At 42.5% G+C, this 18,330-nt stretch overlaps 1 protein-coding gene across 2 annotated transcripts in view; it reads left to right on the forward strand.

Moving 5' to 3' along the window:
- The window catches only part of RNF19A (ring finger protein 19A, RBR E3 ubiquitin protein ligase), a 64,618-nt gene extending 46,908 nt beyond the window's left edge, over positions 1-17,710 (forward strand). For both annotated transcript variants that reach the window (XM_015405868.1, XM_015405869.1), the window contains 8 exons: positions 3,652-3,860; positions 5,239-5,383; positions 6,702-6,864; positions 8,738-8,852; positions 9,394-9,555; positions 10,456-10,669; positions 13,965-14,108; positions 15,511-17,710. In XM_015405868.1, coding sequence (XP_015261354.1) covers positions 3,652-3,860; positions 5,239-5,383; positions 6,702-6,864; positions 8,738-8,852; positions 9,394-9,555; positions 10,456-10,669; positions 13,965-14,108; positions 15,511-16,204 — 1,846 coding nt within the window. In that variant the 3' untranslated portion in view covers positions 16,205-17,710. The remainder of the gene's footprint in view (positions 1-3,651; positions 3,861-5,238; positions 5,384-6,701; positions 6,865-8,737; positions 8,853-9,393; positions 9,556-10,455; positions 10,670-13,964; positions 14,109-15,510) is intronic.
- The last annotated feature ends 620 nt before the right edge of the window (positions 17,711-18,330 follow it).

The raw sequence follows: 18,330 nt of genomic DNA on the forward strand, positions 1-18,330 counted from the left end.
GATCTGGGCAGTAATGCTGACCACAGCCAAGACTGGTTAAATAAATCAGTCAGTCTTTTTATATATCTTAAACACATACAAACTTAATTCTACTGACATACCTCTATTTGTGCTTAGCCATAGCTTGCAACAGCGTTCCTATGGACGAGATGCTCGGGTTTTATATTTCTCATTTTTTTTCCTTCATAGGAAACAGTGGAGAATGGCTGGGGGCACCTTGTTCAAGGGCCCATAGAATTGGACCCCTTGGTCCAACAGACTTGAAATTTGGAGGTTATTTAAAGGACAGGCACCAGTAGATTCCCTGCAATGTTGGTAATAATAATTATCGTATGGCATTGTGTGTGGTATAGCCAGGAGATCCTAAGATTGTCTGGCAAGCTTAAGTTCTAGTCCTTTTAGCATTATGCACCACTAGGTGGCAAGGTAGACTTATTTTTGTGCTGCAAGAGGTCTGAAAGAGCTGTGACTGACCCAAGGTCACCCAGCTGGCTTCAAGTGGATGAGTGCAGAATCAAACCTGGTTCTCCAGATTAGAGTCTGTCACCCTTATCCACTACACCATGCTGGCTCCATTTGCAATTTTGATGCCAGTCCCTTTACAAACACCTCCCCCGAAGAAAGATTCCCGTAAGGAATAATGGAGCCAAAAATATTGGAAACTCAAGAAAATCTCAGAATAGTGATATTGTTTGGCTCCAATATATCTGGTTCCAAAAGTACTTTTTTTTTGCTGCACATTTCTACTCTAGCGATTATAAAAGCTACAGAACTGTGGTGCAGAGACTAATAAAAGAAATGAAAGAGAGATTTCTAATATAACTAGAACTTGCAGTTCCTGAACATCTGATCACCCCTCCCAACCCGAAGATGCAAATATTGGTGAATGTATAAAGAGGACTTCTTTGCATGATGATGCTCCCCCCAACGGTCCCAGTTACACGCACACACACACATACAGAAAGAAAGAAAGTAAACAGTTCTTTTTAAAGTCATTATACTATGTGTGCAAAAAGGTCTTGGCCAATCTGGGTCTTGGGTTCTGGCTCCCTGGGCCATCCCAAACTCATAAAGCCAATAGTCAAGTGCTGGTATATCAGAAAGATCCAGTGTTTTCATTCCTGGCTGTGAAAACCATGCCAACTGCCAAGGTTTCTCAGCCCCGCTGTTATCACAAACACTGGCCAATCTCAAATGTCAGACCCTTCTATGATGAAATGGGTCCCCTTCTGCTCTCATCCATGACAAGCATAACTCAAGATTAAGAGTCTGTCTGATAGTTTCAGCTCCCAAGTTTCACTCTGAAATTCAGGTTCCTCACATTGATAATGTTATGGAAGGAATCCCTGTGTTTTGGAAAGAAACCCCTGTTTTTAAAAAACCCCATTTTACACAGAAGATGCACAACAAATACACTTCCCATATTGGGTGGAGGGAGCGGGGACAATCAACATACAGATGTCATACTTGTCATGTCACAATATACTTGTTAACTATTCAACTCGGGGAGAGTTAGTGGAGAATTTCATGTCTCGGACATGTATTTCTTCTTCTCTGCACCCTACATTGTTTCACATTGCACCGCTTTAGAGCTATGTGTGAGTCTTCCTAGGATCCCCAAGTAACAGTTCAGTGGTCACAGCCTCCTTTGGCAAGAAATCTGAATGGACATCTCATTTTTTTAATTGGTCCAGCAAGAAGGAACTCCCTGTTCCTAAGAAACCCCCTAAATTATGGGTCAGAAAGAACCCAGCTGTTTGTTTTGCCAAGCTCAGATGCCTGTGGGGGGGGAGGGTAAGGAGGATCCATTTTTGAGATGGGGAGATGTCAGAAAAGCATGAGAGTTTTAGTTAGCAAGGAACTTGTAATGTATTCAGATGCTGCCATGAATGCATTAGATGTGACGTGAAACATCTCATTGGGGAGCAATGTAAAGCTTCGTCTTGGACAGGGATTCAAGTCCAAGACAAATGCGTCCAATCACATTCAAACAAGCTGGAAGCGGGAACGTGTGTGATTGGTCCTTATGCGATCAACCTGATAGGTTGTTATCTGTAAAGTAGGAGTGGCTATATTAGCAGGGAATGTTTAAATACCGAACAGTTTCAATGGGCAAAGTGTTCGGGCTATCAGATGTTGTACCGTGTTGGAGAAGTGATCGTGAAGAGGAATAAACTTGAGTTTTGGCTGAAATCACTCTCTGACTCTTTGTTAAGCTCAGGACTTAACAGAACTGTATTTTCCTTTTGTTTTCTGCATTCTGTAGTTCACCTTGTAGAATTCCCCAGTAGTTTGTATGTCCATGCAATAAACCTTTTACAGCTTGTGCTTTTGGCTCTGAGGGGTATTATCCCCGTGAGTCTGCTGCTCTAAGCTCACACTACCAAACAGACTTGAGAAAGGGGTGGGGTGTGGATCCTGACCCGTAACACAATACCTTCTTTTCTACAAACGGCACTATTTTATTACAATTGGGCTACAGAACATTTGAGGAGAAAATCTGGGGGGTAACGACTTAATTTCAGAGTCAAACTCCTGTCTGTTATGAGAGAGCAAATGTTGTGGCTGATTTCCAGTCACATCTGTACTATGTCAGCTGGATACAGTATTTCCTACTGCCTCTCAATGTCAGGCTGGGATGTGCAGTTAAGACTGTCATTGCACTCCCCTTTGTGTTCTTTACAGTGACACACTGTGAGTATCTGAGCCTGGGCCTTAATGGCTACCTAGCCTGAGAATGGGCCTCGGGCCTGTGCTGTCCTCCTGTGCTGTGGGAAGAGGCAATGAGTGCACTAAGAGATCCCAAATTTGCATGAATACATGATTTTCGGGGGGGGGGGGTGCTGTACCTGCATGCAGATATAGTGGGTTTTCCTGGCTTAGTTATCCATGCCTACCTGCATCATGGGAATAGCGTTAGGAAACTCTTATTTGTTCAATCAGTATTAGACCACTATTATAATCTTTGTAGAATCAAGACAAGTACATACGTTTTATTATTGATTTGTATCCTCTTTTTTGGAACAACTAAGCTTAAGGAGTTTGCATGATAGGTGTTTCAGCATTGTATGCCTTTCTCAAAAGCTTCCGTCCATAAGCAGCTCTTCTATTAGTTTTCTGGCTTTGTGTGCGTTCTGTAATTTCTACATTACCTGAGATGTGGGTTTTCTGGGTCTTTTTCTGTGACTTGCAACATCTGTTGATCTTAAGTATACAGTATACATTTTATAGGATCGAAAACAGACACTTAGCAAAGGTGAGGTTAGGATGTGCTACCCATGCTATTTGTACCTGACTATACGGTTGGCCTTTTATTAATGGTGGATGTTCTGGGCTGTATGGCCGTGGTCTTGGCATTGTGTTGGCCTTTTATTGTACTTCAGTGTTGCAGTTGTTAAATGGTACTTGAGAGTCAAAGGGGAATTAATAAAAGTAAAATATTACGTATTTATGCTACTATGCAGCATCACTTTAAGAACTTGCTAGCTACTGCCTTTTAATTCAAATCTCGATAAATATGATAATGTTTCCAGTTACATAATGAGCAGTATTTTAAAATTTCCCCACAGAATGAACTATTCTCATTGGCACTGTGTAATCTGAGAATAACAACTCTTCTTCCTATTCCTCATCTGTTCTTGAACTCTCAAGGTATGCTGTGATCGCTTTCGGCTGTGCAAGCTGTCCAAAACTTACATGTGGGCGTGAAGGCTGTGGAACGGAGTTTTGCTACCACTGTAAACAGATTTGGCATCCAAACCAGACCTGTGATGCTGCTCGCCAGGAGAGAGCTCAGAGTCTACGTCTGCGAACAATTCGTTCCTCATCCATTAGCTACAGCCAGGAGTCTGGAGCAGCAGGTACTTATAATCTAGATGTCTTCAAAATGTTATTACATGATCTCTTGTGTACGTCTCTGACTCATGCTATAAGCAGAGGACGAACCAGTTAATCGGTGTTTCTATAATGTTGATGAGAGAGGGGTTTTTTAAAAAAAAAAAAAAAAATGAGATTTTTCTGATACAGAATGATGATAGCTGACTTTAATGGGAATACAGGAGGCAATGTAGTGGGGAAAACTGTACCACTTTGTGTTCTGTCTGTTGCTAGAACTCTCAGTTTAAAGCTTCCAGAATGGACCATAATGTTTCTGATAGTGTCAGGTTCTAAGTACTTCTTTATGTAGAGAAGGCAGAGCTTCCCTAGACCTTTTTCTTTTTAAAAAAATCTTTGTGGTGGTAACATTTCTGCAGCTGGTAGCAATGACTGTCCACCTCTGTTCATTCATTCATGATAATAATGCATTGTTACCTGTGCAAGCGATGTACCTGCATAAAATTTCTTTTTTTTTGCCAGTGAAACACTTTCTTACTGGACAGCAGAAAATCCCTTTGGAGCATTATAGGGGTAATACTTGGCTATCACTTTAGTGTAGAATGATCTGTTTGATATATAGTGAAGTGGGAAAGTATTGCTGTACTCTTCTTTCTTATGAATGTTTACTTAGATATAGGTAGTTTAAACTACTGGACTTGAGTACAGATGTTGAATTATGCAACATTATGGGACAGACCCAACCCATCTGTTTTCTGTGTGAACAGAACACACTTCTGTATGGGGGGGATAGTAATTTTTACTTCTGTCTGCTTCATACACCCCTCCAAGCTACTTAACTCACTCTCTGCAGACTTCTTTCCTTCAAATCATTGCTTTCTGAGGCTTCTTTGCTGAGAAAAAGCAGATTCCTCCGTTTAGTTAAACATTTGTGCATAATGTATAATTGGACCCTAAGATGTAAGAGAACTGGGAAGAGGACAGAGTTGACACTGCAAGGCACTTTTTGGGGAAATATATAGAATTAGTCTAATTTCTAAATATGTAGCCCTCTGCTCAATTCAGGGGAAAATGAGTATCTCAAGTTTTATATGATACTTGTTCATTTGTTTTGTTTTGTTTTTCTTTTTCTGGCCTGTAAGTGAAAATCCACTTGGTTGTAAGCTGTTAATAAGGATTTTAAAAGTGGACAATATATAGGCCTCAGTTCAACAGACTCTGTTTTGAAGTTAGTAGGAACTTCATGTGGGAACGTACTAAGGGCTTTTTACGATATTGTGGTAGTCTGGAAACAGCTCTGTAGTTAAAGCTCAGAAATATTTCCCAACCATATTTAGTTTCACGTTGTTTGACCTCAGAAGCAATATGGCCATTATGATTCTCTCTTGTTTTTTTTAAACACAGCTGATGACATAAAGCCATGCCCGCGCTGTGCAGCTTATATAATAAAGATGAATGATGGAAGCTGCAATCACATGACATGTGCTGTCTGTGGCTGTGAATTTTGTTGGCTGTGTATGAAGGAGATTTCAGACTTGCATTATTTAAGGTATGTATGAGAAATGTAAAAAGTTATGGAAAGTGTATTTTGGTATATTCTTTGTCCTGGTCTGAGAGTCTGATCCTGTACCCAGTTAAGCCTGTTTTAGAATGACCTGATAAAAGAAAGAATGTTCTGAGATTGGACAAGGCAGGGACCTGTCTTTCAATTAAAATGTGTAATTAAAGGAGCACCCTATGCATAAGCCTGCTTTTTGTACAGGCATTTACTATAGGAAGTGCCTTTTGGGTCAAGGGTTGTACATATGTCCATGCAAGTTTATCACACTCTGGGGCGAAAATTAATGTAACTCAGGAAGCAACAGGGCTTATTATATTGTAGAGCATGGACAAATGCACTTCCTGCAATAAGCTGCAAGAGAATCTATCCCAGCAATCTCTTTTCTTACTAAGGGTCCTGGCCACTGGGTGGAATCTCTTACTGTCATTGAATAGAACTGGTTGTTCGGAAGCAGCTCACTTGACTTCTTGTGTTGCCTGGCAGTGTTAAGGAACAGTGGAACATCTTCCGCTCTCATTCTCTCCACTTCACTTTATTATCAGCCATGGAGCTGTTGATGAAGCAGTGTTAAAGCATGTGATAGATATGTGTAGTTGTCCTCCCAATCTTTTCGTTTGTTATGTGTGTTCTTATGCCCTAGAGGAACACAGAACACAACTTTTACAGTGTTTATCTTGGTTATGTTTCAGAAGAATCTATCATCTCTCTTCTTTCCTCCCCGTAGAGGTTTATTTACCCATGAAGGCTTGGAAACCCTTGTTACAAACCTGAGTGGTTAAAAAAATTCGACTCATTTGATATTTTTTTTACTGTGGAAAGGCATGGCACAGTCTGATACGACCAAAATGAACTATGCATCTTGACCACTCATTCAGATATTTGTTTGTTTGATATAACCAAAGTTGTTTTCTCCCCCCCCCTTTTTTTTGCTGTCAAGTCACCGCTGACTTATGGCAACCCCTGTGGGGTTTTCAAGACAAGAGATGTTCAGAGGTGGTTTGCTGTTGCCTGCCTCTGCGTACGACCCTGTTATTCCTTAGTGATCTCCCTTTTAAATCCTACCAGGGCCAACCCTGCTTAGCTTCCAATATCTGATGGGATCAGGCTTACCTGGGCTATTGCCCCCCCAGTGCTATTTTAAAACTAATAATTATTTAGTTACAAGTTAAAGATTCAGCTGTTTTAGAAAAGGTTTACGTACAACCACATATTTACTTTATCTGTTGGAGTGTTTGATTAGCTCTGGCAATTACTTGGGTTTGTGACTCATTGGTTGGTCTTATTTATGGAAAGTTTCTTCTCCTAGCCCATCAGGCTGTACATTCTGGGGGAAAAAGCCATGGAGTCGGAAGAAGAAAATACTGTGGCAGCTGGGGACACTTGTGGGTGCACCTGTAGGAATTGCCTTAATAGCTGGTATTGCTATTCCAGCTATGATTATTGGAATCCCTGTGTACGTGGGACGCAAGGTAAGGTGGTTGCGGTTGCAGAACCAAGATTAATTTGCACACACATTAATTTGCACATATTTGCACAATTATTTTGTATTTAATATTTGGTAAGCCTACCCCTCCCCCCAGTTCCAATTTGGCCTATTTTCTCTTTTCTTACTTCATACAGCTCTGGTACGTTACCTGTGTTCTCTCTGTCACTGCCAGGAGAGGCTAAACTTTAGATTGCAATAAACAGGTTGTTGACAAGAGGGAGCTTATTGCATCAGTCCTGAAGAAGCTGCTCGACTTATCAGTTAGTTCCAAGTATAATTCAAAGTGCAGGATTTGACTTTTCAAGCCATAAATGACATGTTTTGATCTGAAGGAATGCCTGACCCATCTCTTGCCCCCTCCCTTTCTTCTGTGATCTAAGAACATATGAGGAAGCTCTCCTGGGGTTCCAGCATATGTGAGAGATCATGTTAGCATCCAGTATCATTCTTGGCAAAAGTTTCAGATTTTTAGATTTCCATAAACCAAGGAGACCTATCTTTCCAGCTCACCACTGTTGTTTTCAATCCTATTCGGATCGGCCTTCTGATTTTTTAAAAAAATGTTTTATTTTTTTATTTTTTTAATATATAAAATCTTACAATGTAAAACACAAACATGATCCTAAAATTGAACATAGATACAAAATGGTTGTGTGGAAAGAGGCCTCCTGATTTGAGATTATCCAGAAATTACAGACTATTGGTTTTATAATTCTTGCTGTTTATATTTGTTGTTCAATATTACTGCCTTTTTAGATGAATTTTCTTGTGTTGTAGTAGTTTTATTTTGTGTAAGCCCTTTGGTAAACCCAAACCCAAGCTTCAAAATATTCAACAGTTCATGCCATGTTATATTCTGCTTATCTTGCTGAACCATCATTTGTTTTCAAGTCCCATTCTGTGTTCTCTTTGTGGGCTACTCAGTTTACATATTGCAGCCTCCAGAACAGAGAAAATGACTTTGTACTCTGGGCAGTGCCAGTGCAATGACCAAGAGACGTTTGAAGTGTTTCACCCTCAAGACTGATTGCCATGTTTACAAGTCTTTGAGGCTTTTTTGTTAATATGGTGTCTGTATCTTTACTGCTTGCCTACAACATGGCTTGTGCCTGGTAGGCTAATAGCCTAAGCAGAACAATGATAGTTTGGAAAATGATAATGACAAGAAATAAGTATGTGGTGTGTAGAAATACCCTGTAGAAGTATATCATATTTTTAGGTCAGCAGTTGTATGTACTATGTAATAAGCAGCTGGGCAGATTGTCATAACAGTTGCAGATAGCTATTAAACATTTTCATGTTAAAGTAGAGAAAGGGGTCCCCAGTCTTCTTGAGCCAGTGGCCACTTCTGGAATTTTGACAAAGAAAATGGTTGCCATGGGGGGGGGTTTCTCTCACAGAATTACTGCTATTAAGAAGGCTGTCACAAAAGGAAGAGAAGGTTCAAGCTAAATGTCATCCTCTGATGGGAATACTGGTTTCTATTTGGGTGCTCCCTGCAGAACTGAACGTGAACCCTCTTGCTTCCAGTGAGTTCGAGGAAAGGGAAGAAGTGCTTTTGGAAAGAAGCAAGTGGGCACCATTGTGCCTGTGGGTGCCATGTTGGAGATCATTGAAATAGAGGTTTCCCAGATCATGGAAAATCTCCATGCACACAACTGATGAAGGAACCAGACCCTTTATATGAAGCCTTTTCCAAAGTTTAGGGTGTAACCAAAGATACTTTAAACACATTGGTTGAAAAATGTTACAGCTGTACAAAGGTACACCTGCTACTTCTCGCTTCTTAGTTTTGCAGTATGCTGATTGTGATGAGTTACACGTCCTGCAATATCTTTCTTTTTCTTTTCCTTCAGATTCACAATCGCTATGAAGGCAAGGACATCTCAAAGCATAAGAGGAACTTGGCCATTGCAGGCGGTGTAACCTTGTCTGTAATAGTTTCACCAGTTGTAGCTGCAGTAACTGTAGGTAAGTAAGAAAGCTTACAAGGAAAGTTCTGGAGAAATTGTTATAATGAATTAAAACCATTCACAGCACTTTTACTGTAAAAGTGGGGCATAAAGATGTATGAAGTGTTTTAGCAGAAGAAGGTGCAGTGTAATTCCTTCCCAATTGTTTTTGCTAAAAGTAGCTTTTAGCAGTTCCTTTTGGAAAATCAGAACTCTACAAGATTCACATATGCTCAAATATATACAAAGGCCTTTTGTGTTCCCTGGCCCAATAATCCCAGTGGAAGAATCAGATCATAGACAAAACGGAGTTGCATGAAAACCTGCTTCCTCCATTGAAATGAATGGGGAAACCATTAGAAGCAGAGGATCTTCCTGGGTATAAGTATCCTCTTGTGCCCAGAAGGTGCTGGCAGGGATAGGAGCAAGCTCTTTTTGAATTTCTTTTTCTGCGTTATTACATAGTGATTACAAGAAATAGGCAGTGGTTTATTTGAAAGAAATATGGAAAGCAATTCTCAGTCTGTATTGATTGTAGTATCCTACATTTTCCCCTGCAGGTATTGGTGTCCCTATTATGTTGGCTTATGTGTATGGAGTAGTTCCTATCTCCCTCTGTCGAAGTGGAGGCTGTGGTGTATCTGCCGGCAATGGAAAGGGTGTCAGAATAGAATTTGATGATGAAAATGATATAACTGTTGGTGGAACACATGCAGCAGTAGGTAAGGAAGTGGTGGGGTTTTTTGGCTGGAGCAGTAATATATAGCATTCAGTGGATTAGTTAGTTCTAGATTTGTGCATACTATGCAGACAGCCAAAGTGCAAGACATGCATGCTTACACGTCTATGAACTGTGGACTGTTTGGAAAACTGAGGTAACCACCGTGTACTCTGCCCCTCTTGCATGGTGTGCCTGGGAATTATTCCCTTCTGTCCCAAGATGGTGGCTGCACCTATTTGAGTTCCTGAAAGTTATCAATAATTTTGACTGAAGGCCAGTTTGTATGTCTCTTTCAAAGGAACCTAAAATCTGTAAGTACTGAATTTCTAGGTACATTCACCGTAAAGTGGGGCAGATGGAAAATCTTACTGCTAGCTACCGTGATTCCCTGAAAATAAGACACTGTCTTATATTTATTTTTTCTCAAGAAGACACACTAGGGCTTATACCACAAATGCATAGAAATCCTGCTAGGGCTTATTTTTTGGGTAGGTCTTATTTTCGGGGAAACAGGGTAGCACAGCCCAGTGTTCCCTCTAAGCTGAGTTAGTGTGATCTAGCTCACAGTTTTTTAGCCTCTGGCTCACTCATTTTTGTCTTAGCTCCTGCTCCCTGGGCAGCACTGGCCAGAGGATGTGGGTGGGTGGTCCAAGGGATGGCTCCAGAGCAAGCTAATTTATGCAGCAGCCAAATCGCTCGCTCACAACTTTAATCCCAGTAGCTCAGAACGTAGAATCTTTGCTCACAAGACTCCACAGCTTAGAGGGAACATTAGCCATGACTACTGTGATTTTTCCAAGAGCAAAGTTTTCCTCTACACTAAAGAAGGTTTAATGGAATATTTTTTTTTCTGTGAACTTGAAACACCACCTTTTAATTTATTTTTTTTCAAAAAATACAGATACCACGTCAATAGCAGAGGCACGTCACAACCCTAGCATAGGGGAAGAAAGTGTGGGCGGATTGAATGGAAGTCTGAGTGCAAGTGGCAGCCACATGGACAGAATAGGAGCCATTCGAGACAACCTGAGTGAAACAGCTAGCACAATGGCTCTCGCGGGAGCTAGTATAACAGGAAGCCTGTCGGGAAGTGCAATGGTCAACTGCTTTAACAGGTAAGAAAATCCACTCCCTGCCTTAAAACAGCTTCTAGTTTTATATGTGGCTGCAGTTAGTGTTCGGTATTTGCAGCTGCTTCAGCATTCTGCTAGAGATGGGTAGTCATGTTAGTCTGTCTATAGCAGTAGGAAAGAGTAAGAGTCCAGTAGCACCTTTGTGGTAGGGTATGAGCTTTTGTGGGTCACTGCTCACTTCTTCAGAGACAGCACAACATTCTGTGTATGGAGGGGGTACCCTGACCTCTCAGCAGCTTTCAATACCATCAATCATGGTGTCCTTCTGGACTGCCTTTCAGGGTTGTGACTCTGGGAAGTACAGTTTGTGGGGGTTCCAGTGCTATTTCAAAGGATGGCTTCAGAAGGTGGTGCTGGGGAACAACTGTTTATTCCCTTGACCTCTGCCGGGGGGGTCCCATAAGGATCTATCTTGTCCTCCATGCTCTTTAAATCTCCGGGTGAGGTAATCTGGAGTTTTGGGCTGGGTTCTCACCAGTATGCAGATGACACTTAGCTCTATCACGCGCTTTTGGTGGATCCAAGGGAGGCTTTAGAAACCCTTAACTGGTGCCTGGAGGCAGTTCTGGGGTGGATGTAGGATAATAAATTGAAGTTCAATCCCTACAAGACAAGAACACTACTAGTGTGTGGAAGGTCTGACCTAGGATTTAAGATGTTACTGGTTCTGGATGGCATTGCACTCCACTTGAAGGAATGCCCCTGAACCCAGGGTTACTGGTGGATAAGTAGGTGGCAGCTGTGGCCAGGAGTGTGCCTTTCACTAGCTGCAGTTGGTTAGCCACCTATGGCCTTTCCTGGGAAGAAGAGATCCGGCCAGTGTGGTGCATGCCCTGGCAACATGTAGATCAGATTACTGCAGTGTGCTCTACATTGGACTGTCCTTGAAAAGTGTGCAGAAACTTCAGTTGGTGCAAAATGCTGCAGCCAGGATGTTGACTGGCGTGGGTCGTAGGGACCATGTCACTCCAGTCTTGGCCCATCTACAATGGCTCCCAGTTTGTTTCTGGGCCCAGTTCAAGGTGCTGGTGTTGACCTTTAAATGTTCGGCCCGGCATACATGAAGGACCACCTGCTCCCATACTTGAATGCTAAGATCATCTTCCAAGGCCCTGCTTCTGAGATTAGATGGGTGGAAACCCAAGAGAAGAAGGCCTTCTCCGTCAAAGCACCAACACTCTGGAACTGTCTTCCCAGGGTTAGTCACTTGTCCCCTTCTGTCACTGTCTTCTGTCAGTAGGTGAAGATTTTTTTTTCCAATCTGGCATTCCTTTAGTGATCCTTCCTTCCTGCCCTGGGTTTTAGCTGTTGTCTTATGTGGTTTATTTATTTATTTATTCATTTGATTTGTACCTGGCCCTCCCCGCCGAGTGTTTTAGTTTTAGTTCTTTTTCAGATGTATTTTTTTATTTTGCTTTGGTCCAACAGTTAGAAACCTTGGTGGCCCTGACTGGGCATACAAAACTTGTAAATCAACAGGTTAAATATTATGGGTATCATGAAATGAGGTATATGTATGTTTTAAGAAATAGTAGATGGTCAACGCTTCGTTTCAATAAGAGCTCTGATTGCTGTTTTCTGCACTTCTCCCTACAGTGAATAATGTGCAAGGCAGCATAAAGAGCCATGTGTTACAGTCATTAGAGTGTCAGACCAGGATCCGGGAGGCCCAGGTTCAGACCCACACGCTTCCGTGGGAGCTTGTTAGGGTGACGCTTGGCCAGGCACACACACTCAGCCTAACACACCTCACAGGGTTGTTGTGTGAGGAAAATTGGAGGAGAGAAGACCAATGTAAGCTGTGGAGAAAAGTGGAATATAAGTAAAGCAAATAAATCCCAGCCTGCTTTTGATGGGCCTAATTATTGATTAACTTAGGGGGGGACCACAGGAAGAATTCTTCTGGTGGATCATGTCAAAATGTATGGATCTTGCTAAGTTGGAAAGCTTTTTGACTGCTTCCTCAGTGCGTATTCATCTTCACTATATCACTGGGGCTGCAGAAGAATCTGTAACTGGCAGCTTCTCTCAATAACTCCAGTTCGAGTGCTCTGTAGGGTACCTTTGAATGCCAGGTGCTGGGGGAGGGGCACTGGCAAGGAGGGGCTTTGGCTTTTGGTCTGTATCTGTGGGCTTCCTTGGGCATCTTGTTGACCACTGGGGAAGGAAGATGGTAAACTAAATACAGCATTCATCTGATCGAACAGGGTTTCTACTTTCTTAACTAATTTAGAAGCATTGCTTTAATTTACTACATATGAGGGTTGATTTCTGTTGCTAACAAAATAGGGGTAACACAAGAGTCTGTTAGAATCATAGAATGTTAGAGTTGGAAGGGACATTGCAGGTCATCTCGTCCCACCCCCTGCACTCTGCAGGAGCATAGCCGAAAGATAGCCCTACAACATACCCGAAAGATGGTCGTCCAGCCTCCGCTTGAAAACGTCCAGTGAAGGAGCATCCACCACCTCCCGAGGCAGACTGTTGCACTGCTCAACCACTCTTACAGTTAGGAAGTTTTTCCTGATATTTAGCCGGTAACGACACCCTTGTAATTTCCACCCATTAGATCTAGTCTTGCAATCTGGAGCAAGAGAGAATAGATCTGCTCCATCTTCTACATGACAGCCCTTCAAATACTTGAAGACTGCAATCATGTTCCCTCTAAGCCTTCTCTTTCCCATGCTAAACATACCCAACTCTTTCAGCCTTTCCTCATAAGACTTGGATTCCAACCCTCTCACCATCTTGGTTGCCCTCTTCTGGACACGCTCGAGCTTGTCAACATCCTTCCTAAAATGTGGTGCCCAAAACTGGACACAGTACTCCAGGTGAGGCCTGACCACAGCAGAATAGAGCGGAACTACCACCTCCCGTGGTTCCACCTCAAAAGTTAACCTCCCGCGTTCCACCTCAAAAGTTAACCATCTGCTGTTAGAAGATCCCAAAAATCTGTCAGGTAGGGTAGCCGTGTTCGTCTGAAACAGTGGGACAAAGTTTGAGTCCAGAGGCACCTTTTAAGACCAACAAAGTTTTATTCAAGGTATAAGCTTTCATGTGCAAGCACACTTCTTCAGGGACCTGATGACGTGTGCTTGGCACATGAAAGGTTATACTGTGAATAAAACTTTGTTGGTCTTAAAAGGTTCCACTGGACTGAAACTTTGTTCAAAAAATCTGTCAGTTGTAGGAGATTGGATGGTTGGTGAAGTGATTCAAGCGTGGTATCCAAATGAGTAGATAATTACTGAAATTAATTTTAAATTTTCTCCTTAAGGTTGGAAGTCCAAGCAGATGTGCAGAAGGAGAGATGCAGTCTGAGTGGAGAATCTGGCACTGTTAGCTTAGGAACAGCCAGCGACAACGCCAGCACCAAGGCCATGGCTGGATCCATTCTCAGTTCCTATATTCCACTGGACAGGTAAGACTGAAGCACAGAAAGGGTGTGTGTGTGTGTGTGTGGGAATCTAGCACCATTCTAGTAATTTTGGAGGTAGTGAGAATCACTGGGGGGGGGGGGTGGGAAAATTCTGATTACCCTCCCCCAAACAAACCTTAGGAAGCTCTTAAGGAACATCTCTCTTCGTTTTGTTTTCTTTGTTGTCCCTTGACAACTTGCAACCGCTTCAAGAGCAACAATCATATTCAGTCGTTGGGGGAAGTGGTTCTTTTTAATTTATAAACTTAACATGTTACTTCTTGGGAGGCCTTGTCTGCAGATATTCTGCTTTTTTGCTACCTTTGCAAACTTTACTGCACTATCATTCTCTCCAGTAGTCAACTTCACACCTGTTACTTTGGACTGCTGTTGTGTTGATAGATCTCTAGTATGACTGTGGTCAAGTCTGTGAATAGCCACTTGCTAGGTCACTTATGACAAATAAGTTATCAAAGCAAGACTAGGAAGTCCGTGCCCAACGTCAGCACCTGAGGGAGCGATCATTTTCCAGGATCCAGAGCCTAGACAGCACCACCATGTTGCTTCCACTAGTATACACTGTTTATATACTGGCCAGAAACTCCCTTTCATTCCTCTGCCATTCCTGCAGTGCTTCCAGTGAGTGGTGGGGAGCAGGGAGGGGACATAGCATGGCGGCGGCATCTGTGGAGGCTGCAGCAGAAGAGGGGTTCTGAGGTCCAGCCTAGCACTTTGGTTCCCCATCTCTCTGCTTGGCTCACTTAGCTTCTGCTACCTGCCAGGCAAGGCCTAAGGCCAGCTAGCAATCATTGCCTGCCATTAGCACTATAGGGATGACAAGCAGTAGCACAACTCGGCCATTGCATCCCTGTGTGAAGAGGTCCTTGCCTTCCCTTGCCGAGGGTGTGAAGAGGGCGGGGTGGGGAATTTGCAGTTGTCAAGTGGGCTTGCTCCAGAAGTCCCTTCCAATTTATACAAGCAAGGACCACAAAACTCATGGGAGGATTCCAGACCCTGTGCTCGCTGACCTGCCTGCCTCACACAGAGGTGGAGGCAGCAGTGGCAGCAGCTCCTGTTTTTCCTCACCTGCCTGTAGTGGTGGCAGCTCCCACTACACACCCACCTGGCCCACTGGCATGGTGGTGGCAGTTCCCACTCCTGCCCACAGCATCCTCTCGTCTGCCTGAGAACTACTTGATGGCAGTGGATGTTGCCAGACCAATCAAGTCCAGTGGACGATGCATTCCAGGCAAGATTGTCAGCAGCTTGTCAGTTGCCAGCTTTTCTAAACCCTTTACTCTTTTGGTTCTAAACTGCTTTGATCGTCTTCATGTTTAGTCAAGACGAGTTCATAACTTGCATTTTGCTACATTCTTAAAGATGATTTTCCTCCCTTTCTGTCTAGAGAGGGCAGCAGTTTGGAGGTGCAAGTAGACATTGAATCGAAGCCCACGAAATTCAGACACCACAGTGGAAGCAGCAGTGTTGAGGATGGCAGTGCCGTGTGCCGTAGTAATGCTGCTGGTTGTTCGTCGACCTGCTTGTCGGAAAATAAGTCTGGCACCACCAAGTGGTGTAAAGATGCAACCGCAGGGAAAAAATGTAAAGGTAAACTAAGAAAAAAAGGTAGCATGAAGATAAATGAGACCCGAGAGGACATGGATGCTCAGTTATTGGAACAGCAAAGCACAAACTCCAGTGAATTTGACTCTCCCTCTCTCAGTGACAGTATCCCGTCTGTAGCTGATTCCCACTCTAGTCACTTTTCGGAGTTTAGTTGCTCTGACATGGAGAGTATGAAAACCTCATGTAGCCACGGCTCCAGTGATTACCATAGTCGCTTTACTACCGTTAGCATTCTCCCAGAGGTAGAAAACGATCGCTTAGAAAACTCTCCACACCAAAGTGGCAATTCTTTGCTCCTTCCAGTTACTCCAAACTCAGAAGTTCCACAGCTGAGTTACATTGCAGAAGAATGTGTTTATAACGGGACCTCCAGCGGTGTGGACGTGGGCACTAGTGAAACACTGAAAGAAAGAAACAACAACCATTCACAGCATGCTGTGGAGTTAAACACTGCAATTCAGACTGAGATTTAAGCCTGTTAAATGCTGCAGAAGTTTATGTACCACTAATGAACCCTTGTCTGATAGCTGGCCAGGTAATTTTTCAAGTGGCCAGCAGAAGCAAGGCTTCAATGCAATTTACATTTTATATGTCTCTATAAAGATAGAATGTTTTGTATGGAACTTGGTTTCAGAACTATGTGAAGTGACATGAAGGTTTTAACAAGTGCATTACAATGAAACTATGTGGATCTTTTGTATTCTTGCCATAACTTTGCTTGAAGATCTGTGGTGGTGTACTTGGAAGGGAATGAAGGCTCACTAGCATTTATCAAACAAGTTACTATTTCTTAGAATGTTCATGTAAAACCTCTGTCAGTGGACTTCTAGGTGCACAGCTGTGATTTAACATTGTGCTACAATGAACAGCATATACCTAAGGAGTTGCCGTAACCATGCCAAATAAGTTTTAGTAATAATAATTTTGCCTTCTACCTGGGGAAAGATGTTATCATTATTATCTGCATTAGAATGAACTGGCTATCTGGAGTGGAATGTAATCTGTTAATGCTGAGGCACATTCTTTGAGCAAGGTTATGGCATTTATCATAACTTTAAATACAAAAAAAATGGTACTTGATATATGGTAGGTAGCAAGGTGACGTCTCCTTTTCAAGAGAGCAGGGGGAATGAATTATATTTGCAACTGACAGCAGCAGATAAGGTAATGATAATGCTGTATAAAGTTTTTGTAAAATTTAAATCATTTAATTTGTAATCGTTGTAGAGAAGCTGATACGGTCACCTCTTACTAGGGGACATCAGTTATGCTGTTTAATTCTTTGTGCCTTTGGAGGAGACTGGGGTCTTAAATACCTGGTCTGTTGATGATTTTACTGTATGGTTTTCCAGAATGTCCTCATTTTGCCACCTCTTTGGAATCTGAAGGAAAACTACAGAAAATCAACCGACTATGGTAGATTAATGGGTATCATAATACTGAAGTATTAGCCTACCAAAGACTCACTCAGGCTTTTTGTGGATAACTTTTCTCACATCCCTTTGCGAGTCACATGCACAGAAATAAAGCACAGTGCAGAGCTTGCACAAACACAGCTGATGGGCTTAAAAAAAATCACTGGCTTTGGGGTGGGGGGTTGTATCTCCCTCCTCTTGCTTATGGAAAATGTTCAGCTGAATGAAGCTAGCCTCAGGCGCCTGCACTGTTCGATGTCTGCGATACAATTCATAATGAAGCGTGCCCTCTCCCCCTTTCTGTGAGAGTGAGAGAGAGGTGGATCTTCACGTAACAGTCTCCAATATTGTTTGTGTTACTCGTATGTATGGCCATAATGGTGCTACTGAAGAGTTTTTGGTTTTGTGAGAAGAATGCCGCTGTGAGCTGCAGTCCTCTTTCCCCTCACCAGTTTCTTTAATCTGCTTATAACACTAGGTGCCAGAGATGTTACTTGGTAACGCTTGTTACAATATTTGTATATTTGCTGTTCCATTTTGCTCAATGATGTGTGTAAACTGCATACCTGAAATAAATGTCTGAGTACTATCTGAGTTGTGCTTTGTCTGTCGAAGAAAGAGCCCTTTATCGATTGTACAAGTAATTCTCAGAGGCTTTAAATTATCCTGGAGTGTGGTGGGCTCATCCCTCCCATCGAGGTCATCTACACCCATTTGATTAGTCCGAACTAAAAATGTCTTTTCAGAAGTTTGAAAGTAGCAAGTGTTAACTGTTTTTAAATTCTTGTTTACCATTCTTCCGTTTTTCTGCCAGACTAACCTCCTGTGAGGCTGGTTTCATTTAAGTAAAAATATCCTGATTTCAGTGCTGATTATTTAAAAGAACACACACATGGTATTCTAAGTGGGGTACTGCTTGTGAAAGGATAAATTGTAGGGTGGGGATGAGCCTGAGTAATGGGACAGGAAGGTATCTGGAGTAGATTCAGAATTGCATAACTAACAAGAAATTTGCTGCCACCATGCATGCTGAGGGCTACTGGCTTGGACCCTTTTTGGAAAGGACCTTATACAATGCCTATCCATGGCTATTAGCCATGCTTATTTAACTTCCAGAGAGCACCTGTCACATACTGAGATGCAGCTGGGGAGGGCTGTTGCCTTCTTGCCCTTGTAGACACCCA

The sequence above is a fragment of the Gekko japonicus genome, unplaced genomic scaffold, assembly GCF_001447785.1.
Source record: "Gekko japonicus isolate JY-2015 unplaced genomic scaffold, Gekko_japonicus_V1.1 scaffold232, whole genome shotgun sequence".
Taxonomy (NCBI): Eukaryota; Metazoa; Chordata; class Lepidosauria; order Squamata; family Gekkonidae; genus Gekko; species Gekko japonicus.